The sequence below is a fragment of the Plodia interpunctella genome, chromosome 5 (assembly GCF_027563975.2).
Source record: "Plodia interpunctella isolate USDA-ARS_2022_Savannah chromosome 5, ilPloInte3.2, whole genome shotgun sequence".
Lineage (NCBI taxonomy): Eukaryota > Metazoa > Arthropoda > Insecta > Lepidoptera > Pyralidae > Plodia > Plodia interpunctella.
In genome coordinates this window covers 2,744,841-2,772,617 of record NC_071298.1, presented here as the reverse complement: position 1 = coordinate 2,772,617, position 27,777 = coordinate 2,744,841, and the positions used below count along the sequence as shown (strand labels likewise).

At 33.5% G+C, this 27,777-nt stretch overlaps 4 protein-coding genes across 11 annotated transcripts; 1 reads left to right on the top strand and 3 right to left on the bottom strand.

Moving 5' to 3' along the window:
• The first annotated feature begins 329 nt into the window (after positions 1-329).
• LOC128669936 (uncharacterized) lies at positions 330-11,580 on the top strand. 7 transcript variants are annotated; one of them, XM_053745199.2, is made up of 8 exons: positions 330-561; positions 3,106-3,207; positions 4,084-4,183; positions 4,530-4,698; positions 4,978-5,094; positions 5,991-6,127; positions 6,650-6,836; positions 7,265-11,580. In XM_053745199.2, exons 2-8 carry the CDS (start codon positions 3,110-3,112, stop codon positions 7,426-7,428), a joined length of 972 nt encoding a protein of 323 aa, XP_053601174.1. In that variant the 5' UTR covers positions 330-561; positions 3,106-3,109; the 3' UTR covers positions 7,429-11,580. The 7 variants fall into 7 exon arrangements, with proteins under 7 accessions (XP_053601174.1, XP_053601175.1, XP_053601169.1 ...); XM_053745200.1 differs by lacking the exon at positions 330-561 and adding an exon at positions 1,253-1,271; XM_053745194.1 differs by lacking the exon at positions 330-561 and adding an exon at positions 1,336-1,494.
• LOC128669937 (uncharacterized) lies at positions 7,984-11,705 on the bottom strand. The gene is made up of 7 exons (XM_053745201.1): positions 11,572-11,705; positions 11,320-11,419; positions 10,537-10,705; positions 10,012-10,128; positions 9,271-9,407; positions 8,644-8,830; positions 7,984-8,123 (listed from the first exon to the last, which is right to left on the bottom strand). The coding sequence occupies exons 1-7, from the start codon at positions 11,667-11,669 to the stop codon at positions 7,999-8,001; spliced, it is 933 nt and encodes a 310-aa protein (XP_053601176.1). The 5' UTR covers positions 11,670-11,705; the 3' UTR covers positions 7,984-7,998.
• A 705-nt stretch (positions 11,706-12,410) lies between these two features.
• LOC128669935 (inosine-uridine preferring nucleoside hydrolase-like) lies at positions 12,411-17,491 on the bottom strand. The gene is made up of 8 exons (XM_053745192.2): positions 17,279-17,491; positions 16,869-16,976; positions 16,208-16,307; positions 15,566-15,734; positions 14,836-14,952; positions 14,340-14,476; positions 13,406-13,595; positions 12,411-12,785 (listed from the first exon to the last, which is right to left on the bottom strand). Exons 1-8 carry the CDS (start codon positions 17,368-17,370, stop codon positions 12,649-12,651), a joined length of 1,050 nt encoding a protein of 349 aa, XP_053601167.1. The 5' UTR covers positions 17,371-17,491; the 3' UTR covers positions 12,411-12,648.
• Positions 17,492-19,846: 2,355 nt separating this feature from the next.
• On the bottom strand, positions 19,847-26,704 carry LOC128670243 (uncharacterized). Of its 2 annotated transcripts, none has more exons than XM_053745757.2 (15): positions 26,556-26,704; positions 26,184-26,237; positions 26,034-26,069; positions 25,799-25,834; positions 24,467-24,672; positions 23,998-24,082; positions 23,051-23,097; positions 22,504-22,537; positions 22,363-22,427; positions 21,882-21,909; positions 21,776-21,810; positions 21,676-21,691; positions 20,807-21,004; positions 20,044-20,154; positions 19,847-19,960 (listed from the first exon to the last, which is right to left on the bottom strand). In XM_053745757.2, the coding sequence occupies exons 1-15, from the start codon at positions 26,586-26,588 to the stop codon at positions 19,862-19,864; spliced, it is 1,083 nt and encodes a 360-aa protein (XP_053601732.1). In that variant the 5' UTR covers positions 26,589-26,704; the 3' UTR covers positions 19,847-19,861. The 2 variants fall into 2 exon arrangements, with proteins under 2 accessions (XP_053601732.1, XP_053601733.1); XM_053745758.2 differs by having other exon boundaries at positions 21,885-21,909.
• Between the last annotated feature and the right edge of the window lie 1,073 nt (positions 26,705-27,777).

The following is a 27,777-nucleotide window of genomic DNA, read 5'->3' as shown; positions in this document are numbered from 1 at the left end:
AATCTGATACGCACCTTAGCAAATTTTTGAAGATTAAAATTATTCCAAACTCATAAACTAAGCGCTTAGGTACATATATAATATGAAGCAACGCCATCTGTTAAATTCACTGAGAACCTTATCTCATGTGGTATTAAACAAAACATTTCTACAACCCAAAATTAGTTTTATTAGCTAAAAAGAGATGTCTCTGAAATTTAATGCCGATATCTATATAATACACATTGGGCGAACAGTTTGCCAAACTTTGGCGGTATCAGCATCGGCGGTCTAATGGTTAAGACGTAGGTACCAGGTTTGAATCCTACACGTGTCACATGAGTTTGTATAGTACTGACTTATGTATAGTAGTTTTCATCGACCACCACTAGTTTCCGGTGAAGTGAAATACCTTAAGAAAACTTGTACTCTGGCTAATTATCAACTTTTGTGTGAAATGGACAACGTTATGGCAAACCACAAAATTAATAGTGCCAAGTCGTTATGTGTTTCATTCCACGTAATGACCACGGCACTCAGCCATGGAATACGACTATGAATAAATAGAAAGACAAGACAAAGGTACGTGTAATTATTTAACCAAGTAACAATACGTAACGAATCTGACATTTTAACCTCTGCTCTTTCACACGTGTCATGTTACAGAAAGTCTTATCAACATGATAGTACTATAGCTTATCTGTATTTCTATTATTTGTAGATCAATTAGTACCAGAATCATATATTTAATATAATTAGTTGCTATCAATAATTTGGGTAAAATGAAAACAAAAAAATTAAGGGTCTCATAATGAAGATTCATGTGAAATAAAGTTACCCTTGCCGTGAAAAAGTGAAATTTTTTACGCGAATGCGTGTACATTGTATAGTTATTTTATTTACTGCAATGAAATACCCACCAATGTATAGCGAATCCGCCAAAGTTTGGCAAACTGTTCGAGGACAGTGTGGAGCCGGCATAATATATTTGATTTTTATGTTCTATTTATTGGCTGTACTTTTTTTTTAGCTTCTTTTTAAAGGAAAATAATAGTCAAGTTTGATTATTTAGGTAACGATGTAAATATTTTCACGGGATAAACAGTGTTTTTCATGTCGCAGTAGTTTATGATATACACTGGCAAAGAGTTCGCCAAACCTTGGTGGTTTTGGCGTTGCTGGTTTTTCCTTATGATAAATAAATGCTCACATATAAACTAAGCAACATTCGTTCGTTCGGAATCTGTCCGTGTGTGACCGGCATTAAAAGTCTGTACTGTTAGCAGTATACAGTAAGTTATTAGTAGTATCTCTATAAACAACGAAACTATATACTATTTGATATTCACTAAATAGTGTTTAGTTCAATATTAGACGATAACAGACGCGTTTTCGGTTTAAATTTTCTAATTAAATACAGTATTTATTTACAAAATACGTGAAAAGTGTATAATGTGATTTAAAAAATCATAAAGTGCTAGTGTGAAGTCAGGAATGTTCTGTGAAGTGAAGGAGGTGAGAAAACAGTACGAGCTAGACCCGCGCGCGGAGCCCTTTTAAAATCTATGGAAAAAAACGGGTAGATTCTGTGTCACTGTCAGACTTTATTCAAGTCGCCTAAAGGCATGGAATTAGTAGGTACTCCGTGTACGAAATACTTACTAAATCCATACCTAAAGGAGAGTAATTACTGTAAGTTCTCCAGAATAAAGAAAACGTAGTATTGTGGGACAGAAATAAATGACATACCTCGTCCACAATGGACAGTTAATTTTTAAAAAGTGAGATGAGAATAGAGTGATCCTATCTGTATCTAAAATAGGTCGTTATCGTGGGTAGTCTAGAGTTATAAATACTTTCATGAGACTAGATACCACATCATATTATTGATACATAATAAAACTTGGTATGTGTTTCTTCTTTTTCAATATTTTTCTACAAAACGGAACGATTTAACGATTTTTCTAATAACTAGTGTCATATTAATGAAAAGCAACAATAGGCAATAGTAAGCTAATCTCAACACAGATAGCTGTATCAATGCGCGAGGAAAATATAAAGTCAGTTATAATATTTTCTACGGGATAAGGAAGAGAAATATGTGAAGAAAAGGGACAGAACACCACAAACTTTGGTCTTTTATAGTGTGATCTGATGACTTTGTGTGTTATTCAGGGTAACATTACTTTAATTTTTTTGTCTTTGTGTGACTGTGTCATTAATATTAATCAGTCATCGTTGTATGTCGAAATAAAACGTACGAATTTTTATTGTATTTTAATGCTGCATTGTAGCGTAAAATACCATTCTCAAGAACACTCGTTTCAACTTTGTGTCACCACGGTCACACGGCATGCGGTATCTAGCTGATATAAATCTATAGTGTGTGTAGTTTGACATTCGTATCTCACATGTGCACATTGTTTAGATCTAGTTGTATCTCAAGCCGGCTGTGAGTCAACACAACAGTATGTTTGTTTTAATATTATTTTTCATGTGTCTATGTTTGGGGAGATCTGAGTGAGTATTTATAGATATTAAATTAAATGTGTGTGTCGGTCGATGTTCTGTCTTTGTTTCAAAGAGTGAACTCTAAAGTCAGCGTACACGAAAAAACTATTTCTGTGAGTTACAATATTTCTGATAAATGTTTTGCAAATAATTTTATTCAAAAGTTTTATCAGTCGCTCTTATGTGAGCGTTTGATTACATATGCGGGTGTGATACTACGAGGCTCGGAGTGGAATTAAAAAATAAACCTCAAAATCTTCAACATTCAACTGTGATTTAACTACAGGCCGCTTGCTGTTAAATTGAAAATAAATACGAAACAAATATTAAAGGCTTGTTCCACCACTATCTGATAAAATATCGTACTTTAATCTCACAGATAAATTATAGCCAGTAATATAGCTAATAACGTGTGTATCGTAAAAAACCCGTTTCCTGCAACTCATAAGAGGAAAATCGTGAAAAGGGACGAAATTGTGTAACTGGAAACTGTGAAAGCGACCGTTGTTTGGTAGTGATTAATAATAATTGCACACCATTTAAAGAATTACTTTTTAAATAGTACCATTATGTCGGTCTATTGTTATGATCTAAAAATAGTGATGTTATTTTCAGAGTTATGGAGAAAACACACAAAATAATCATAGACAATGACGCGGGAGGTGATGATGCGATGGCGATATTTCTGGCTTTGTTGTATGAAAAACACTACAATGGGTAAGTACCAGAAACCATTAAAATTTATTGCCTAATTTTGTCCGACTCATTTCCTTATTTATTTTATACTTAGGTAATTAAGGATATTACTTCTAGTGTAACTAGAGTTACTAATTTCAAGTGTCGTAAAATCTTATATGACGTCCAATTAATTTATAAATCATCAACGAATGCATATTGTTTTTCAACGAATGCACATTGTTTTTCAGAAAAGGAATTAATAAAATTATAGTATATCACGTCTTTACGGTGTAGATAGAGCCAAGTTGCGAACACGAAAGGGTACATTAATGTGTATGGCGGGTTTATTGAGAATAAAATAATTTTAATTTACTAACCTAACGTGTATATATGAGACTAATCTACAGTTTAATCCTTTGCAGTCTGCGCGGAATAACAAACTTTTGGCCCAGTTTCTATGTTTATATTTTGCTACCAGACTAGCGTGGAAATTGCATGAATTTAAATACTCCTTATCCTTACATAAAAAAGAAGTCCTCCTATCACGCCTGTCTGTTTGCGATTATTAAAAAATAACCAAAAGTATTTTATACGGTTGTCACGATGTGATTCCTGAGGAAAGTTCATGTTTTACCCGAGCGAAGCCGGGAAGGGCAGCTAGAAATATTATCAAGTGTTCATTTGTTAGCCTATCGCCTATGAGAATAATCTCCAGTTTATAACTCTTTCCTTTCATTGCCTTTGAAATGCAGGAGTGGAAAAGTATATTTTATGTTTTTCCTCCGCTGCCAGACAAGTATGAACGACCTAACGGAGCCTACTATAGACAGCTCCATGATTATTTGGAAAAGTCACCACAGAAGTTTTACGAATATAAATAACCTAAAATATAATCTTTTTGTACCTAATTTTCAGACCGAAATTGATAGCACTGACTACAGGAAACGGCAACACAGACGAAGATAAGGTGTTTATAAACAACCAGAGGATACTGAAGGTGGCTAAAAGGCAAGACGTAAGTTATATTTCATAATTAAAATATCTTTTTTTAAATTATAATCAAGTTTGTGCTAAAGAATTACATGCCCAAACCACGATAGCCTCTGCAATTTTAACTTATTCATTGTCAGCAAATTTAACTAAATTTGAAGGGAGCATTCATCTAAACATTATTTAATTAAACTTCCCTTCATCTAGGGACTCCTTAAAATCGTTTCTACAGTTTCACTCACAGGAGTGAAATCTGTAAGTTTATTTATTTATTTAAACTTTATTGCAAAACTTAACTTAAATTGAACTAATAGGTACTAAAAAGTTAACAATAGGTGGTTAATAATCGTGATATTGATGTCAATTTTCAGGTACCAATATATCGTGGTTCGAAAAGTTCTCTTGTGAAGACACCAAAAGTAGGTTTCTATTATGGCCATGACGGTTTGGGAGATATAGGTGAAGAACTTACAGATCTCGTTCCAGCTCAAACGGAAAATGCTGTGAATGCTTTAGTGAAACTATCAGAAATACACAAAGGTGAATTTCATCATTAGTTTATGTTAATAAGTTTGTGATGGTTAAGATTAAAGATACATTGCTTTAGTTCAATCAAGTGAGATTTTTATCCTTTGCCCCATTTTTTTTTCAATTTTTAAAGAACGCTTCAAATGGAGAATTCATAATAAAGAACATCAATATATTTGTGTACTTATTGGTTGCTTAGCTAAAAGTTTATCAAGCCCGGTCATTCACTTTTAGTTATAATTTTATCTTTGTTATTATGTCTGTAATAAATCTCTTTTATTATTATTCCAGATGAATTGTCAGTGATCACGATTGGAACCCTGACAAATGTAGCACTTGCGATGAAACTAGATCCAGGATTTATAGACAGGATAGGACATTTATACATTGGAGCTGGATTTATTCGCGGTAATAATATCTTCTTAAAATCAAGTCCATTTAATTTTAAAGCCCATATTTTTAACCACCACTAACTCATTTACTTATTCAATAGGCTGACATTAGTTAACTTAAGATACGACTGGAAGCTGAAAACCAAAAAATCGCGAATAGTAATCGCGCATGAGAGAAAGAGGCCAACAGTGGACTGCTCTAGGTTTTTGAAAGATAATGGGATAGATCTACTATTCATGAATTGTTGGATTTTTCATTTCATTCTTAGGACAACTATAATTTGATCTGACAAAGAAAACTATAATCTGGCAACGTTCCCATTACTGTGGTATAAAGTAGTCATTTCTGATACATTTGCTTTTTTTTCTTTACGTATTAACGCCATTTAACAACGAGAACAGGTCATATCATGAACTAGCTGAAAAATGCATAATCAGGTTGAGTTCTAATTTTTATTATAATGATTCGAGTGACCACAAAATATGTCAGGATTTGGACTACAAATTTTAAGATCAATAAGTGATACCCATCTCGTTACCGTTGATACCCATCAATTGACGACCTTGGTGGCGCAGTGGTAAAGTCCTCTGAACCGAGAGGTCTCGGGTTCGATCCCCGGTCGGGTCATGATGGAAAATGATATTTTTCTGATTGGCCCGGGTCTTGGATGTTTATCTATATATGTATTTGTTATGAAATATAGTATCGTTGAGTTAGTATCCCAAGTCACCAAGTCACACAAGTCTCGAACTTACTTTGGGGCTAGCTGAATCTGTGTTATTTGTTCTAAAAAATTAAAAAAAAATCTCACACGTGAAGTCGAAAAAACAAAATTTACATTATACCTATTAATTATAACGGAAAAATAGTAACGGTATTTGACAATAATTATGTCATTAATTAATTTGCAGACGAAGAAAATAATGAAGCAGAGTTCAATGCCCACATGGATGTAGAAGCGTACCAAGTGGTTGTCCAAAATGCTAAGCCTGATAAAGTGACATTCGTACCGTTTTCACAAGTTAAGAAGCACTTGAACTTAAGTCGAGTGAGTATTAAAATGACAGATAGATTATATGAACCGCCATTTACAGAAAAATCAGAAGTTATATGAATACTTAGTTATTCAAATTTAGATGTGCGCAAAGGCGGACTTGTTCCAAATGATAAATTTTCTTCAGCTAACCTTTGAACTGAACAAAACGAATGTGCTGTAAAACTATAACATTTTTATTATATAATTTTCAAAATTTTACGTACGGTAGATACGCCGATCTTATAAAGTCATCATATTATATAATTATGATGTTGATTACGATCTTTGATCTAGTCATAGTATATATTTGTATTTGATAGTTCAATCTGTGTAATTTGTCCTTATATATTTATTTATTATCGCTAATTTGTCCTATGCAACTACTAACTTACAAGAAAATTCAGAATATTACATTAATTTTTAAATTGTATCAGAGATTGAAAGTTAGGTCAGTTAGTTAATGGTACTAATGGTAAAGTGGTATTTCTAACATTATGAAAACACAAAACTGCAAAAACATGTTTTCTTTAACAGGAATGGCGAGAAACAGTGCTAGGAGCAATAGACACGGACATAATAAGGCACCAGAACTTGTACGAGCAAGTATCCTTGAAGGTCAGCGACAGATGGCAAGCACTAGACCCTGCTGTGGTGGCAGCAGTTGTCAAACAAGATCTGGTTGATGAGTACAAGTACTCTAAACACGGCATCATATTGTGCGGTGAGTTTATGTGTTGTGCTTTTAAACAAATTAAATCTTATCTGTTTCTCTTCTCTCTTTAGTTTATTGAATGAATCACACTTACGTACTACTTATTCGGGCTCCTAAAATGAATCTTGGCCTCCAACACAAGAGCACGCCAGCATTCCTTGTCTCGCGCCTGTTCTCCGCTAAACGTAATCAGCTTGCAACTCGCAGGTTCGTTTCCAACATTTCGCTACAGAGGTATATGGAAGGACCCAACGGTTTATAACCGACTACTTATCACGTTACTTTGTCTAGACAATTTCCATCCAGTATCTTCTATCAATAAATTGTAAAAAGTTGTTTTGTTTGTGAAAATACAAAAATAAAGCATTTATATTAATTTCATCCCACACATTATGTTCTTCGTAACTTATGAAGTATTCTTAAAATTTTGATTTCAGGTGACAAAAGAGGGTTCAACACGAATACTTTTGTCAGCAAAAATGATGCCAACGCCAGAATAATTTATTCACTGAGAGAAGAAGAGTACAAACAATTTTTACTGGATGTTTTCAATGCAGATAGGAGCAAACTTGACACGAGCACAAAATGTGTGGACTGTTAGATTAGTTAGTGCCACTGGTTGCAAAAAAGTCAAGAGGTTCTGTTACTATGTCCGACATAGGTACGTTGACAATCTTACGACGTAATGTTGCTTTGGATATTGACCTTTTTCTACACTAGCGACTCTAGCGGTGAATTTAACAAAAAACAATTGAATTCGAATTTTGAAAGACCAAGACCGGTTAGTTTGTAATTAAGCGGCATGTGAATTTGTTTTTATTTAAAACATAGCATTAGATTTGGAATTTATTTAAATACCAACGAACAACTCCTTTTAAAGTGTATGTTAAAAATATACTACTCTATCTATTGAGAAATATTTCTTCTATGATAAATGAGGACTACTTGACATGATATTATTTTGTAAATGTAAAAATAACAATTTGAATATACTTAACTTATGGATTGTTTTTATTTCTTTTTGTCAAAATTAAGTACTACTATTTGAAAAAAAATGTACCTATTTAGTTACAAGTTTAGACAATATTAATATTTGAGTTGTTTAATTGACATTACACGAATACAATATCAATAATTACTTTGCGCACTATCAATCTTACTTTAGCATATATTATTCTTTTGAAAATATCTCCAGTAAAAACTCCTGATAATCTTGATACTTTACTGAATGAAGAATCCGAACATTGGCTTGATCCTTTTCCACGTAATCACTTCTAATTATGCCTCTATTGTCACCTGTAACCACAAAAACAATTAATTTATTATGATAGCGTATTAAGATTAATAGTTACACATTACCCGTAAATGCTGATAGTTTCGTATTATACTTTATGTTTAAATAAAACTTCATATATTGAAAATTTACTAGGTACAGTCTACAGCACATTAACATATCCAAATACATTGCCAACTCGTCGCTATTACCGCTCCATAGAGGTTCATGCAGGGTAACTTGAAGTGTTATTTAGACTGTCCCTATATCGTCAGACGTAGACCGACCGAACCGAAAAAATCGTCTATATATGTGTACTTCATTTTCATCTATTTCTGTCGCTAAATCTACAACGCGCGTGTAAAACTTGTGATGTTGTAGGCGTCTATAGACCGCGGTGACATCTCATATTTTGGAGTTGTACTAAAAAATACGAGTATCTCATAAAACTATACCTTCATAAAACTTGAAAATTTTTACTATACCTAAATAAAATAGCTATTTTAGAAATAATAATATACATACATCAGCTTGATATCTTACCATGTAAATGGATGCTATGCTTAGCATATCTATATTCTTGAACCAAATCTGGCCTGATAGCTACAGCCACAGTAGCGGGATCCAATTTTTGCCATCTATCACTCCTTTTAAGGGCAACTTGTTCAAATTTATTTTGTTCTTTTACAATTTCTGTATCTATTGCTCCGAGAACTTGCATTCTCCATTGCTAGACAAAAGTTATAATTATTTTAAATATTTTGGAGTAAGTATCACATTCTTTGCAGAGTGTGTTATTTTAACTAAGACTTCATCTGCTGCCTTACCTTATTCCAGGATCTCGAATCGGCGTAAAGTATGTAATACTTATATCAGATATGATTAAAGTTAACCAAATAGTATCTGACAAGACTTTTAAGACTCTCTCTATTATCTGTTTTCCCGATTTCTTTATGAGCATCGAAGCCCAGAGTCTGCATCCCACATTTTCGTCTCCACTTCGCTTCATTCCATCTAGAGGCAGGGTGCATATGCGCTTGTGAACTTAAAATTCAACCAGTAGATTGTCAGCCATGTTTCTTTTTAATGTTTTCGTTTACCAGAAGCAAATGCTAGAAGTGATTGAAAATTTAACATTTGAACTAAAACTATAAAAATACTCAAAATCACCTTAGGAAAATCCAATGAATCCTTTATTTGGGAGAACGGTACTATAGTAACCTTTTCTGGGGTTGCGTTTCTTGCAATAATGTAATATGCTTCTGGATCAGTCCTGGCGTTAAATTCCTTTTCTGGATGCTTTTCACCTAGATTTAAAGTTCTATATAATTTTTTATCAAATATAACATACATTTATCTTCACAAATGTTTATCTTACAAAATAAATTCTATATACTATATCTTTTTTAGTTCTTATGTATGAAAAACTTAAAAATGGTTTTACAATTGTTTGATTTCCTCGATACAGGCTTACCTAGTGGGGAAGTCGTAAAATTTCAGCAATGTACGTATAAACCTTTTCTTGTTACCTTTTTTTTATTGCAGCAAATATATGCATCTTTCATTTTCAATACTTCCTCTATATTGAACTTTTACTTAATTTATTAGAATACCTATATAAAATGCAAAGGTGACTGACTGACTGACTGACTGATCTATCAACGCACAGCCCAAACTACCAGACCGATCGGACTGAAATTTAGCATGCAGGTAGCTTCTATAATGTAGGCATCTGTTAAGAAAGGATTTTTAAAAATTCATCCTCTAAGGGGGTGAAAAGGTGATTCAAATTTTGTATGGAGAAACCAAAAGAGTCTAAATATTTCACTGAAGTGTCAATCACGCGGGTGAAGCCGCGGGCAAAAGCTAGTTACATATATAAATAAATGGTTTATTCACAACATAACTTACTGTGTATGTGTCCAGCTCCAATATACAAATGCTTTAGACGACCCAAGAATCCGGGGTCTAAGGCAACAGCTAAACCGATATTTGTTACTGGGCCTATAGTAATTATAGTGAGATTTCCTGAAATACAATCATGCATTTACCTATTTATTATTAAAGATTAATTTATCACGTTCTTTTTATGAGGTATCAGATCCAAAAGGTGCAAAACTCAAAATCTACAAAATCCTAGTTAATAGCTAAATATTCTTCTCAATTTTAAATATCATTCAGTTCTTCTTGACCCTTTTCCCCTCTCATGTGGGGTGGGCACTGTATGTTTATCTCGTTTATTTAGCTATTCCAGTTTCTCGTTTATTTAATATATCCATTCCAATACGAATTCGTACTGATACATATGTTATGCATTTAAAACAAATTCTTTGAAATAATACCTTATTAACTAAACTGATAGATTATATTTGTGTGAATGCTCAATTTGTGTGATATGTCCTAATATATTATTATTTATTTATATTTTAACCTTACCTTCATACTTTTTTGAGAGATCAATAAGAATTGCCACAGCATTTTCACTCTTGGCCGGAACCAAACCTGTAACCATCTCCCCACTGTCACCCAAACCATCTAAACGGTAATGGTTTCCAGCTGGTGATGGTATAACTATCGCACTTTTGGACCCTCTATATATTGGTACCTGTAAATTTCAGAATATATTTTCTCTCTCTCTCTATCATCTGAGAGCTTTCCCGGTTGCCACTCAGCGGCTGAGCGTCGAAAATGTATGTGTGTATGTATTTTTGTTATTCTTTCACGCAATATATATTGGACGGATTGGTATGAAATTTGGTACATGGGTACAATATAACCTGAAATAACATATAGGGTTACATTTCATCTCGGAATTCCCACGGGAGCGAATCTTCGGGGCGCGTATTCAAATAAACATTTAATGAAAAACTTGTTAAAGTGACTGATTAAGATATGACTGGCAAGTATAAAATAATATGAAAACAAAGTAAATAGTGCCACCATCATTAAAGTATGGTCGAAAGGATATGGGCCTTAAATATGTGAAAATACGTATGTGAAACAACAATTTTCAAGATTTTAATTAATTTGTTTCGCTTTCTCTCTTCTTCTCTCTCTTTCTCGTGCTTCTGAATTTAAATTTTATACATCTATGTCATCTATGGAGTACTATATGCACTAGGTATCTACTTTTCTACGTTTTACAATAAGATAGATAACTATAATATTTAAATTGCCCATTAGATGGCACTGTAACTAAATAAAAAAAGGTTTATTTACTTCCTGTCTCTTTGCAACCTTGAGTATGCGTTGATTGTTCTGACAAACATTATTTTCATCTGTATTTCCATTGACTGTCGTCAAAGCAATTAATTTTGGTCTGTGAAATATATATATAATGTTATTGTTGCTACAATTTTCCAAAAATCACAAGAAAAAGCGAAGAATTTTCGTAACATTCTCACTCTAAACATTATTGATGTTTACAAGATTTTAAGTAAATACTGTGCTAATAATAAAATAGCTACATACCCATTGAAATGTTTTTCATTTAACAATGCAATAAATATAGCCATGGCGTCATCACCTCCTGCATCATTGTCAATTACAATTTTATCAGTATTATCCATAACTTTTGAATAAAATAAAATGAGGTTATATCTTTGTGTTCAATGTGTCTGCACTGCACGCACGTACCAACATTACACCAGCTCCACATTATCGCCGAACTCTGACAAATGAGACAGAACGCGTTTTTCGTATAAGAGTGTTTATTCACCGCAAGGAAGAACCAGCAATGTATGCCAAATCCGCCAAAAATAGGCGTACTGTTTCGGCAATATAATCTTGATACGTACATGTATTTTTAAAGTATTTGAAACGCTGGATAGATGGCAGTAAGGGCTATTTTCCGTACACTGAGGTAACAAGATGAAGTTAACTATATTTTCTACATAAACTTTACTGTGTATACAAAATAGAAATTCGTTACTACTTTTGTTTCGGTTCAAAGCTAGCTAAATGTGAATTAAAATTCTATTAAGTTAAAAAAATAAACTTTTCAGAATACATACTTAGTTACTTATTTTCAATTTTCGTCATCGCCGAATATCCTTTACTTAGTGAATGCTTTTTCAGTTTTGCATATCAAAATTTGTACCTAATTATGAAAATTAAATAGATTTGCATGGTTTTATAAAATGTAACAGTCATTAAATAATTTTACAAAAACTTCTATGTAAATTCCACATTCATTGCAAGTTAAAAAATATAACAATTATGCTAGGTAGGTACTATGCGCATCATTCGTAGGTATATCAATTCTTTGCATACTATGTACTATCTAAATGAAAATAGTATAAATAAAACAATTATTTACTTTACCATACATTTTATTTTTTTAAAACAGTCATAGATTAACATAACAATCATAATTTATATTAAAGTTCCATTTAAAATGTAAAAATACCGCCCACTAAAAAGAAATAAATAAAATTTATTTGACTTTTTATCATAAAATTAAATAAATAAAATAAATAAATAAATATTGATACGTAAATGAAGTAAGTTTGTTCATAAATAAATTTGTGTAAAATTTCGGTTCCTGTCCTATGTCTGATCCAATTCCGCTGTGAAGGTATTCATTAATAGCTCTTGATAATGTTCTCGGTTTCCAGAATACAGGAGTGCAACATTAGCTTCAGATACTGATGTAAATTCATTCGTATTTATACTACGCTTATCTCCTGAAATACAAGGAAACAAGTTTTTATGTTTTCGTCAGATATTTTGTATGTAATTTAACATTATTTGGAGGATAGAGATAATAATTTACAAAGTGTTTATGTTAGCTAAAGTCTTTATTTATTATTAACGTACTATAATTTCTGCTCAATAATTTATGCGGGTAAATATTTTTTTTCCTATTTCAGATGGAATTCCTAGAAATCCTAGTGCTTTTTTACAATCTTTTAACTTTGTACGTCCAGTAGTTTTGTCAGTAGTTTGTCTGTCAGTAATATAGGGAAGAATTTCATATATATTGATGACTAACGACCCGCTCCAACTTCGCTTGGGTAACCATAATAAAAAGTAGCCCATGTCACTTTTGTTTCTTCTTTCCCTCTGCTAAATTTCATCAAAATCAACCCGTTCTTTTTGGAGTTTATTCATTACAAACAAAGAAATAAAAATGTAAATCTTTTCTCTTTATTATTAGTATGTATTTATACCCATCCATACCAAATTGAATGCACTATTAGCTTCTGAGATTCTCTCCAGTTGCCAAAGAATCTATGTGTATTGATTCTCTCAAGTTGTATGTAAAAAAATACATTAATATTGATTGATAAATGTAATAACTTACCACATAAAATAATACTGTTATTAGAATACTTTATTTCCTCAACGAGACTGTCGTTAAGGGCGAGGGCCATAACTGCCGGGTCCAATTGTGTCCAGCCCGTGTAGTTACCTGACATGGAGACTCTTTCAAAACAGTTCTGTACTTCCATCATCTTTGTTGGTATCACCCCTAGAGTTGACTCCCGCCACTTCTGAAATAAGAGAGTAATTTGAAAAATAGTAAAATAGTGATGAGATGAAAAGAATCTAGAATCAAGCGGGAATTTAACACACGCACCTGTCTATCCGGGACAGTACTCTTAACCACTGAGCTATCGAGACTGAGGTCTCGTCTTTTTTCATATCATTATTATTTTAAAAGCATATGTGATATGTATTACAAATCCACTACAATAGACTAATAAAGTAAAACGACGATGCAATGGTTTTTGATGTGATAGATGTACAGCAGAAAGCATTGTGCAAATCATAAAACTACCTTTGATTCGTTCAAATAATGAGTTACAAAAAATCTGAGATCAATCACAGAGGTAATGAAGAAGATGAAGAAGGAAAAATATAGTGACCGGGTAAACGATTGAACTTTTTTGATAACAATTTTATTTAGCTATTTACTTAATTAGATAAAACCACAAGCAAACCAAACTCTAGGTGTATATCCCCTAATAAACTGAAAAAGCAAGGAATGGAATTTTTTTATTAAGCAGATTTGAACATTTAGGTTCTTGGGATCGACGACTTGATATTGATACATAACTCACTACAAAAGATAATAGAACTGTACCGAAAACAGAACTAGAGAACAGACAGAGAGAACAGAACTACAGAAGAGTACGTAACTAAATACAAAAAATCCTGTGATGCCTTGTACGTTTATCATCAGACAACTCGCATGCGTGTTCGTTTGTCTATTATACTATAAAAAATAAACTTACTCTTGTCAAATTCATGGAACTGTAAACCTGAGAGAAAGGAACTACCATCACTTTATTGGGGTTGGCATTTTTTGTTACAATGTAATACGCTTCAGGATCCATAGCTGCATTGAATTCCGCATCTTGGTGATCAGGACCTGAAAGTCATAGTTGTGAGAAGTATATAATCTAGAATGTTATTGGCAATCAATTCATCTCCGCATACACACTGATTCCATTCATGGCGACCCTGCCAGCTGCGATCATGTTTACATTCGATATTGTCTAATAATCGATACATTAGTTACGATGAAGTTCATCATTGGACTTTAGCCTTACGTTGTCTGTGTTGAAATAGTGAGAATACAATATTTTTTTAAATGGTTTTCACCACCAATAAATTTTTATATAATTACACAAAGTATCTATTTCACAGCAATGTCACTTGCAGTGACTTTTATACCTATATGCTCTCTAATTGTAACATAAATTGAATGAAAAGAGTAAGTAAACTTACCTTCAACAAAACCTGCTCCAACATAAAGTTTAGAAAGTCTACTTATAAAGAGAGGATCCATCTTTACGGCTAGAGCGATGTTTGTCATGGCTCCTATTGCCACAATGATAAGATTCCCTAAAACGGGACAAATAAAAGGGAATCATTATTTGTAAATATTAAAAATTTACTCTGTTATATTCATATTGATTCCTATACCATGATCGGCAATTGAATTTTCTTTATGACTTAGGTTTTCAGGCGTCTTCAATGTTAACATTTCTGACTTATTTCCACAAGCTTTAGGGTTGTATGTATATTTGTTGATTATCTATTTCTATTAAACGAAATTATTAACCAGTCTTTATAACTAGTTGTTCGCCGCGAACTTAGACACAAAATTTCAAAAATGACTGAACCGATTTTGATGCTCCACGAACTTAAAAATTCTATTGGCATATCCTACATAAATTTTAAATTTCATGGAAATCGGACCAACGGTTCTAAAGTTATCGCGTTACAAACAAACAAACATACATACATACAAAAAATGTATTTTTTACCCCAAGTAAAATGTCAGACCTCGCTCGCTTCGCTCACTCGGTCAATTATGTCGCAGTGTACCAAGACTATACATGTATCAATGTATTTATAGGTCATCTCTTCCACCAAGTGGGCCGTATTTTGGTCAAGGTACGGGGTACGGTGACAACAGAACATCCCGGTGAATACCTACACGGTGTAACTTTACCTTCGTGTTTTATCGATAGATCAAGTAAGGCATGGACAGCGTGATCAGGTTGTGGCAGTATGGGTTCGTATTCAGCCTCACAGCTATCACCAAGGCCATCTAAACCATAATAATAGTCAGTTTCTATACCATCAATAAATGGAGTTTGGCTGCCTCTGTATATGCGTATCTAAAAAAAAAAATAAAAAAAATTGAATTATTAATTCATTTCTTTTTTTATTCTTTCACCAATTATGAAAATATACTTTATCCAAACTTTTTATACAACAGATTAATTTAAAGCTAACAATAGCACAAAATTACATTAATTTTAGCTAAAAACTGTCTAACTTGAAAATAACTTATAAATTAATAATATCTAAAGAAGGCCCCCTAGGCAAGGTCCCACCCATCACACAGGCAGCATTCCCGCGCTGAATTGCAAAAATTAGCTGTGCGAGAAAACTACTCGCGCGAGTTTTATTTTATCGATGCGAGCGACCTGTGCCTCTCAGTCCCAAGAACCTAAAGTCCAGACGCCAAAAGCCATAAATTAGTATTGGGCGCCGAGAAATACAATTTTAACTAATAGATTTTAGATCGTGTCCTGATTGATATGTAATTGATTTTTATTATATTGTTTGATGATTGTGCTATACTTACATTTCGTCTTTGTGCTATATTCAATATTCTTTGTGTGTTGATAAATGCCTGTGGCTCGTAAACATTCCCGAAGGTGGTAGTTAGAGCTACCACTTGAGGTCTGAAATGCATTATTTATATGACTATATGTTGCTTGCAGCTCCGCCCGCAGCAGCCTATGTGTGATCATCGGCCTGCTATGTCATTTTCAAATTTCATCAAAATTAGATTCGCCGTGAACGACTGACGGACAAATTTAGAGACAAGCTTTCGTATCAATAACAAAATTCAACATTCTTTATTCAACTCAGGATGATATACATCACTTATTGGCGTCAAAACATCGACCATATCACAGACTAAAGAATATACCGTGTTAGCCTTTTCTTCAAAGACGTCAATTAAATACATAAGACATAAGGTTGATTATGCAGCTGTGCACCTCATAGACAAATTTTCATATATTTATAGTGTTTATTACAGTTTCTAATGTAACCAAACTGAAAGATAAGAGGGAGAGCCGGCTTTATTTCATAGCCGGTTTTCGAAAATTTAAAATTTTATTCCCACAGACTCCGGGCATTCAGGACGTTACAGCCGTGATTGTAACCGGGAAAACGCGAGTAGGTAAGGGAAAGCAATAAATAGAAAGTACTCTATGAGGGAAAGTTACAATATTTACCCATCAAAATATTCTTCATGAATCAGTGCAATAAATATTGCCATAGCATCATCGGCTCCGCCATCATGATCAATCACAAGTTTTGACCCATTCACTGACTTGTTATTCCTGTAATTTACTATACATTTATACAGTATCATGTCTTTTCTCTTACGGGGTAGACAAATCTAACAGTTGCGAAACTCGAAAACCACATTTGGCTATAGGGCGAGCTTGGTCCAGAGACACCGACGACCGCGCGAAGTGGAAACGAAAAAGTAGGAAAGCTTACCCTGGGCTCAAACACTCAATGATTAGGGAAGCAACCGGGGAACACTCAGATGAAAGAGACCGCTATATTATTTGGTGGAATCGATTCAATAATCAAAAAACTTGATAATTTCCAATATCATAGATATCAATTTACTTACCACAATAGAGTGAACAGTAATATCACAGTTATCAGCGCCATTACAAGTAACATACCGATGAAAATCCCCGCGTATATATACCTCTTATCCATCTTATGAGTTTCATGTACTTAAAACTATAATATGCTACACTATACAATCACTATAACAAATTTTTTCATAAGAAAAATTAGCTAACTCTCGCATTGTACCTATATCTAACAGACTGTTGCATGTAACGAATTGAATGACTAATAAATAATATGTACATTACGATAATATACTGATAATGTAGACACATTTGTCTACAATTAAAATTAGATACAGTTATTACAATAGAAACAGCTATAAAGATTGGAAATTCAGATGGCGTTATGTGCTCAATAATATCAACTACTAGATGTCGCCCGGGTCTTCGCTCCCGTTGGAATTTTGAGATAAAATATAGCCTATAGCAATCTTGGATAATGTACCTTTCGGGTGGTGAAAGAATTTTTGAAATCGGTTTGGTAGTTTTGGAGATTACCCGCCTCAAACATACAAACTCACAAAGTCACAAACTCACAAACGCTTACCTCTTTATAATAATAATGACTAAGTTATCTCGCCTGCCTGTCAATTGGAGGGCCTGGGTTCGATTCCCAGTGAGAGCAATAATTCCTATAATTCTCTATCTGCAGTTTTAGATAATATGTCGTGTTCATTTCTATGTTTATGTTCGTCGGAATCACGTTTGTGTTGGCCGTTAAGCGTTATCAATTATCAGTTTCGTCGTTTGTACGGAATATTTGAAACAGGAGTGTGTTGAGAATAGAGATTAGATTCGAGATCACTTATCTTTTCGTTATCATAACTTTATGTTTGCAACAATGATATGTTTCTTTAATTATGTCATTAGAAATCGTTACAGGGCGAAAAATAAAATCATCAAATAAAACAACAGATGCATTTTAATCACTTTTAGTACACGTTTTTTTTCTTATCACTTCCTACGGCCCTGTGCCAGTTTCATCCATCACCTCGTCACGTGATCCTCGTGAGTTATTTCCATACTTTTGCAAAAGTTTCTAAACTTACGTTCCTTAGTAATATTATAAATGCGATAGTAATTTTGTTTGTTTGTTACCTCTTCACACTTTATCTACTTAACAAATCTTCTTATAATTTTGCATATATATTTCGAAGTACGGAAAAGGACATGGGATATCTTGCGTCCTTGAAAACTGCTCCCATGGGCGAAACCGCGGGCAAAATTATTTATTATACTAATAAAAAGGGAACTAATAAGTATAAAAGAAAGAAGCTGATAAATTTAAAATTAGAACATGTTTAAAAATGAAGTTTTTAGAATGTCACCTGATTTTTTAATTCATCTTATCCATTATTTTGATCCATTCTGTAAGAAATATCCTAAATCTTATCTGGACACCTACCGAGATGTCCAGATAAGAATATTAAGATAAAAGATATAAATATGGACAAATAAACTACACATAACTCAATATGATATCATAACATCGACATTCTTCAAGCACGAATGAGGCGCCATCTTCAGAAATTTTCATGAAACAAAAATACGTTTTCCGACCTTCCTTGCTTGTAGAAGCATTAAGTACATATGCTTTTATCATTTTCGTGCCTATTTTACACATCGGCATGATCGCGACCAATTGAAACGTTGCTTATGCCGACTCCACACTGTCGTCGAACATTCGATTCGGTATACATTGGTTTTTCATTGCGGTAAATAAAAGCACTCATTCAAACTATACGCAATTTTCACGCATTCGCGTCGGCATGTGTCTGAGTTCGGCGACAGTGTGGATCTGGCGTTAGATATTCCTACGTTTATAAGAGCCCATGGAATTAGTAGGTACTACGAAGTGCTTATTAAATCCATGGCAATGCCCTATTACTCAGTAATGGTCCGTCGTTTTGGCGTCCACAGAAATTGTACGAAACAGCGCGGGGCATGGATTTAGTAATTTAGTAAGTTCTGGTAGTTAGGCCCTATCGGCAGCCTATTCCAGAAAATTTATTTTAACATGGTCACCCTCGTCTAAACGGACGCACGTAGATTTCTAGGCTCTCTTTCAGCACGCGTTTATAGTCACAATGAGCTTTCCAGTTGTACAGAGTACTTACTAATTCCATGGCGCGGGGCCCTTCTAAAACTATAGTATGAAGTTACGACGTACTTCAACGCATGTCAATGTTAAAACCTGTAAAAAACAACGGAGCACAACGAAGGAGGAAATCTTGGTTACACCAATACATACTATAGCACAGATATAAAAACATTTCATTGAAGTACTATAGTTAAATTTAACATAAGATCTATCACACACCTACTCGCTAATACGAGAAACTAGCTTTTGCCCGCGGCTTTGTCCGCGTGAATTTCCCACAGGAACATTTATATTTTCGGGATAAAAGATACCATATGTCCGTCCTTCTACATAGTCCAAACTACACATGAAAAATTCACAATTCACGAAGATGTGAAGAAGCAGATAAACTGTGAAGAGGTAACAAATATACTTACTTTCATATTTATAATGTTAGTTGGGATAGTCAAGTAAAAATACATTTCGTACGAATTATTTATTCTTCATTTGATTTTTCTGATTTGTATTTAAGCGTCTCGGTTGTCGTTGGGGTGTCAATGTCGCTGTCGACATCTTTGAATGCTTTGAAATCATCCTGTAAATAATAAAAAAATATTATTTAAGTACATATACTTCGAAAAATGAAAATTGCATAATGAATAGCATATTTTTACACACTTGATTGTAAAACCACCAATTCCTCAAATCTTCGAAATCGTTTGGCTCAACTGGCATATATTCAGCCATGTCTGGTGCGTGACTGTTGATCTTGATATTGTTGTACATAGTCTAAAAAAAAAAGAAATATTACTTAGATTAATGCTTGTAGTTTGTTGCGTTGATAATTTTGTAATTATTTTATAATTCAAGATTTGATGCGAGGAAATGCTATAAGAGCCATGGCACATTGCAAAGTTGTGCTTCGCGATACAATTTCTACGTTGTTCTGTGTTGTCCCGTCAAATGGACGTCAACGGGTATGACTCTGATCTTTAATTTCAACGTCAAATAAATAGGAAATAAATTAAATATAGACAAATAGCGATACGTTACATAAAAAGGGAAAATTTTAAATAAAAAAAAAAGGGTGGCATTCCGGGAGTGCCGACAGAATTGAAAACTTGAATATTAACGTTGTGCATTTCTGACGTCTTACGCATTTTCAGGTCACGTTTCCTGACGTGAGTTTAACATTTTTTACCCAACACAAAAAGTGCACAACGCCGCTAAAGGTTTCACTTTAAAAAAATTATGGAAATCCAATAATTATTAAGCTATCTGATGCATGGATTTAATAAGTGCTTCGTCGAAGTACCTACTGATACCATGATCGGATGCAATAGCATAATTAATATTGGATTTCCGTAATTTTTTAAAGAAAGAACGAGACAAATTTCTCGAAAAATTAAAAAGCCACAAAATTATTAACAGTACAACCTACCTTTGATTTAGCAAACCAAGTTTTTTTATCCTCAACTTCGGTCTTGCCCTCATCAGAAGCAGATTCACCGTGCAGTTTTGTGACCTCTTCGGAGGAGGAACCACTACTCTCATCTTTGTCATCTTCAGCTCTAAGTTTTTTTTGAGATTCACCACTATTTTCTTCATTTTTACCATACCGAAGCGCTACGAGCGGTTTCTGAAATGTTTTAATATACATAAAAGTTTATTTGTTAGATATATCAAAAAACCCCCGACTTTCAATATTCATTCCGCTACAACATTCGAACGGCTGAATCGATTTTGAATCCAAGAACCACCGCATAAAAATTAGCTATCATATAATAAAAAAAACACCACCCGTTGATGAGCTACAGTGCCACGTACATAAACAGACAGACAGGCACACTTAGAGGTCAAACTTATAACACCCCTCTTATTGCGTCGGAGGTTAAAAATTGGTGAAAAAAAGACGATTCTGCTGGCAAAGGCTATTTTATAATATCTGATATTTTAGCGTTGTGCGTGCGTTTCTTATTTATTACAAGCATTTATTTAGTTTCACCTGTCCCATTGTCTGCAATCAAATCTTGAAAGTTAGATTTCTCCTACTTCCAGTTGTCCTATAGAGTTGAAATTTCCCAAATCGCTTCAGTGTCCATGAATGCATTATTATGATAAGCAAGACCCAGGATCAGTTCCCAACCATAGTACTCCTCAACTGTTTACAGAATGGACATGGGTTTTTGTCAGACTTTAAATGCCTAAATATCTCTCTGACGACAATAAAAGCTTATGGCAATAATGACATAGGCGGTTAACAAAATTTTTTTATGGGAAATAAAGTAACTACAGAAACTTAGTACTCACATCGTCTTTGAGTTTCCTAAAAAATATATTATCAAAATGATTTACAAAAACATCAGCATATTCAATAATATAGGCACTTTATTGTGTTTAAAATTCTTACCAATTTCCCGAAGCACTGTTTCGATTAGTATCTGCCTGTAAGAAATGAATTATTTTAAAATATCCGATAACGATTATGAAAAAAATTTTAGAAATTATAAACTTACAACCTTTTTGAAGAATTCCTTTATAGCTCTGAAAATTAAATGTGTGGTTACGAACGAGAATGATAAAGTCTTCGATCGCATGTAGTTACGAAATATAGTTTCGACGTCAGCTGGAGGGATCATATGGATAGAAAATTTACAGGCCTTTTCTCGTAAACGTAATAATGGAATGCCCTTTTGACATAAAGTTACAGATGTCTTTTTTTTTTTCAATTTAAATCAAAATCAAATAATTTATTCAGAAATTAGGCCTTCACAGGCACTTTTTCACGTCATATTCTAAATTAAATGATGTTTACCAAAGCTACAAACTACTAGCATTTCGGAACGACCACTGCTGATAAGAAATGCCGAAAGAAACTCATTCAAACAGTGTTGGTCCCTATTATGCCAGGAGGGCTTACCATTTTTTAAATATAAATTTATGTAATAAATTTTATTTATTATTTAATTTTAATTTATAATTTAAATAGATACATACCTTTCTGTTTCTTCTCTGTTTTGCATAACTTCTTTCAAAGTCATAGGGTCCGTTGTAAGATGATCCTAGAGAAATATTGTGTTTGTAATTATATGAAATCTTCAGAAACAATTGATCTTTTATGAGTACAAAATTACTTACTGAATCAATTGAAACAGGGGCACCTATGAGGATTCTAAAATGTGTAAAAGTATAAATACATTAATTTTATTCAAGTAGATTAAATTGTTGAATTATGTAATTACATATCTAATAGGAGTAGTTAGGTACCAATACAAACTTAATGTTAACACAAATTATATTTATTATTAATTTAATGAATGGGTCCTAGTTACCTGAAATAAATATATACCTAATGTAATACGTGTCATACTTTTATTTAATGCAAGTTTTCAAATTATAATAACGACAGTTATTGTGATCAACACTAATGAAAAAAAAAGGAATAAACCATGCCGACCAACAGTTCGCCAAATTTTTCAGTTTCGACGTACATTGCTGGTTTTTCTTGCGGTAAATAATAGCTCTCATACAAACTACGCAATGTTCATATATTCGCGTCGGCATCAGAGTTCGGTGACAGTGTGTAACCAGCATCAAGAGGAAACCTGCCAACTGTTTGATCTTTAATTTACTTGTCTTCCGCTAGATGGCGCTCGTGACCTTTAATAACAAAATGAAATCTTACATAGGGTTTCCATTGCGTGTATTGCTTGGGCTTCGCTGTGGTAGAATCTGTAAAGAAATTGTAACAATTAAATTTTGTAGATACCTATTATAATATAAATATAAGTACCTACCTTTTACGCGCGGTTTGCGGCTTCGGCCGCGTGAATTTCCCACAGGAAATCTACGTGTATGAGAAATTTAAAGTAGATTGATTGAGTAGATACAACGTGAAACGGTAACAAACAAACTCGCTTTCTTATTTTATAGTTTTGGTAAAGATTAGGATGGATAGGATATAAAAATATCGATAAGACCCACCGCACGCGGGCCGAATGGGGTTTGGTGGGTTTTAATGCTGACAAAGTTTGCTGGGTCGAGGATTCCATTCGAAATACAAAAGAGCAAAATATATTTTGGTCACCCATTTTGATAAGTGATCAAAAGTTACTACCACTTTCATAGGCTGAGTGAATGCACGAACTAGCGACTCACTGCGCCACCCATTTGTCTTATCTACGGCGCCACCAGCGGTGGTGGTGTAAAGGTTAAGACGGCTGCCGGTGGATCGATCCCAGGTTTGAATCCTTTCTCGTGCCACATGAGTTTGTATACCAATCTGACTCATGTATTATAAGTAGATTTTATCGACCACCACTTGCTTCCGGTGAAGGAAAACATCGTGAGGAAACCTGCACACTGGTTGAAAGTTGTTGTATGTGTTTAATTCCACGTAATGACCACGACCCTCAGCCATGAGGAATACGACTATGAAGAGGTTTTATTAATGGTTGAGTAGATATTTATCTACCAATATTCACATAATAGTTTTAGAGTTCGAATAGGCTACAACAAATTTTAACTCATTTTAACAAATTTTATCTCAAAGAAAAAAAAAACATACTTAATCAATTGCAAATATGTCAACGCCATTTTTGCCACTAAACTACGGAGGTATTAAATATTTACCATAATGTAATTAGACGGAATCCTTCTGAGCCCTGGAATTCTTCTGAATCCAGTATACAAAAGCCTCTCGTTCAATCCATCATATCTGAAAGAGAAACAAGATTTACTTAAATATAATCTTGTCAGGGTGATCTCGGATCTCGGAGAAATTAAATAAAAATTAAATTCAATTATGGTTAACGACACTTACGATTATTTTTAACAGAAAACAAATAAGATCAAAATTAATTCAAACCAAAATTAATTCAACTGTTTGGGAGCTTTCATGACACAACACAACCAGACATACCAATACACAGAACTTATTAATACCTGATACTGGTAGGTAGCGTGTTAAAAAAAGTTATAATTAAACAAATACCTCAAAAATCGTATCTTTTCTCGCTGTACCATCTCTCGGTTCAAAGACTCAGGCTGCAAGACCGACTTTTACAAGTTTTTGTAATAACACAAAATAAATACATCTTACCTAATTCCCAAATTGTCGGGGTTGCCATACACCCCAGCTCCATTCTCCATCTCTCTATGGGGAAATTTTACTGCCGATTTTAGCATGCCCAGCGCTGGCCTTAGCAACGTGTGACCTGGCAATATGGGCTCAGCTTGCGGCAGGTGGCTGGGCAGCGACGGAACACCGAGAATGGACCCCCCTGGGGCGTAGAATCTTCTTTGTACCTTAATTGTAGCATCAACCATGATTGCAACTAATGTTAGTTAACATAAAAATGTAGTCACACTTTTTAGTTTGAACCAAGTTCTTTCTAAACAGCCCTACAGGAGTAAGTCTTTTGACTCGTCTGTGACAAAGCTAATTAATGATTGTCAACAATATTCACGAAGTGATCACGCGAATTCTAAACAGATTATTTATCAACAGCCTTCTTTATCGATAGATTATGAGGATGGATAAATATTACACTTAAAATGCAATGGATACATTATAGGATGCGATTAAAATGAGCAATATTTAAATAGTGATATTGTCATTTCTGTTAAATAAATAAAAATGTTTTACTCATACATTTATAATCTGAACAAAAAGGATTGCCAGCGAGCGACTTTGAGCGCTTTCAACTAAGGAAAAAGCCGGAAAATATTCAGATATATAAGACATCTCTGTCTTATATAAAGAAGAGAAAGTTAATCCGAACAGAGCCTACCTTAATTTGCATAATCAGTCTTTAAGATGTGTTATTGCTAACAATGGTGTGAGATTTTATTCAAGTCGCCTAAACGCATGACTTTTACGATTACCTACCGACATCTAGTGGCAATTGGTCGCATACATACTAGAGAACCTTAAACTCGTAATCAGCATCAACACTAAACTCAACATGAAACTTAACATTATTGCAAAGTCTCTCCATACATAACAACGGCTTATAAACAGACTGATTTGAACTGACATTGAATGATCATCGTTTCGCCTCAAGGGCGAATCAATCTTAGCTTATCCTGAGAAAACGTGCTGATTTTGTTGTACAAGCAAAGATGGATTTGTGTCGCCCGATGTCCTCGTTAAGCGGCGCGACGGATTGATGTATGACGCAGTGCAACGAGTAAATCGCGGCTGCTTGTAAAATCATAGTCGAATCAGGCATCATATTTATAAAATATTTATATATATGCTCAGACGAAAGATATCCTATATGTTTCAACTGTAGGCAACTGTCTTCAAATTCATTATAAATATTTAGACTGAAATCGTTAAGACAATCTATGATAACAAGAGAATGCAGTTTTATTTATTTTACAGTAATTAAGCGGTAGTAGTATGTTTTATTTGATATCAGATACTTACAGATTCGTCATCATTATGTTCCTGGAGTAAACGTCTCTGAAAACAATAATAAAATATGCACAACAATAAAATGTATTTAACAATCTGTACCTAGTCTTACATATTAATGGGTTTTTAAAAATATTGCAAATGTAAATATTTTGGATATATATCAAATTAGGTTGTAAAAAAAAGTAAAAAACGCCTTATTAAAAAAAATCAAGTGCAAATATCTAGATACAAAAATCTTACTTACTGATAAAAAGTGCCTCTGACTCTCGAGACGCCGTCTCTGAATAAAACACAACATTTTATTTAAATTGATAATTTTTGCAAAATATTTTAATTTTTATTGGGCAATCACAGGCTATAACAAGTTTATTTTACATCAAAAAAATACACATACCGCTACATGTTCTAGTTGTTCCTGTAAACTAACCGCGGCACATTGTGAAATAATCTGCAAATAACATTACAAATAATTTAATTTCCCTGAAAGTCGGTAAAATTGTACCGAAAGGGAGGGATTTTACACATTTTTGATATGTCTCAGACAAACAGTTCGAATAGCTCTGACACAAAGAGCACCTGTTTAATTCATAAAATCGATGAAATAAAACTTTTTTACTTTTTATAATTTTTCTGCTGACAGCTAAAGATGCCGAAAACCGTGTTAAGTAGAGCAGAAAAATAAGAAAGGGGACCCTGGACTCCAATGCTTTATGGCTGAGGAAAACACCGAGAAACCACTCAGGTGGATTTAATACAAGTTTCTTACACTTATAACAACAATATGCTTAAATATAGCCATTTCGGTTCCATAGTGCGTTATTTGTAATAACTACGAATCAATCTAACTTTTTCCATTAATTTTTAACAGAACCGCGATTAAAATACACGACCATGAAAGTGAATTCCAAGTTTTCATTAGCAATTTTACAAATTATATTTTTTATCGTTCGAATTTTTGTTTCTGCTACAATTTATGCTGATTTGCGAGGGAAATTTTGATTTGGTTCACTTTATTGTCATAAAAAAATATTTACACTCCATGAAAAGTTATAATAATTATAAAAATAAGTTAAATAAAACCAAATGTAAATAAATATATTTTTTTATTAAAAAACTATATTATTTTGAACACGGAACCGGAACAGAAGGAACAATGGAAGTGTCGGAACAGGAAATTAGCTGGAATCATAGAATGTTGAAAATTGTGTACCGTTACGTATTCAAAACTTATTTATTAATTGTATAAATTAAAGTGTAAAAAAAGTACACAAAATACTATTTTTGAATAAACATTTTCTAAAATAATTTGATAATAATGATTGTGATGTATAATTTTTGATTGTGATTTGAATATAATTCGATTTCAATTTAATTTACTAACATAGTATACGTAATTACTGACATAAGTGTGAATCTTTGTAATCTGAAAATAAACTATTTTGATCATTGATTTTGAGTTGAGACCACGATTTGCTTCCGGTGAAGGAAAACATCGTGAGGAAACCTGCATACTGATTGACAATTTAGTTCCCTAGTGTCGTATGCAACTACCTGCCACTAGGTGGAGGTAGGCATTCGTAAAAGTCATGTCAGATGCCTTTAGGCGACTTGAATAAAATTTTACACCAGTGTTAGCAATAACACACTCGATATGATGATAATGACTTGAAACTGCATCAAAATCCGTTTCGGTATAAACATATATATAAACAGACGCGGCAGGAGACTTTATACTATATGTAGTAAAGTAGGCAATTCTATATGAAAGTCATGTTCCACATAGCTGAGGGTCGTGGTCGTGGCTATCATGTGGAATATAATACATACGACTACATATCGACCATGATATGCGAAAATCCTATCTCGAAGTATACCTTCTCAAATTAAATAGGAGATATACAGGCAGGGTTAATGATACAACCATGATTGTATATATATATGTTATATGATATATGACGACCTCGGTGGCGCAGTGGTAAAGTTCTTGC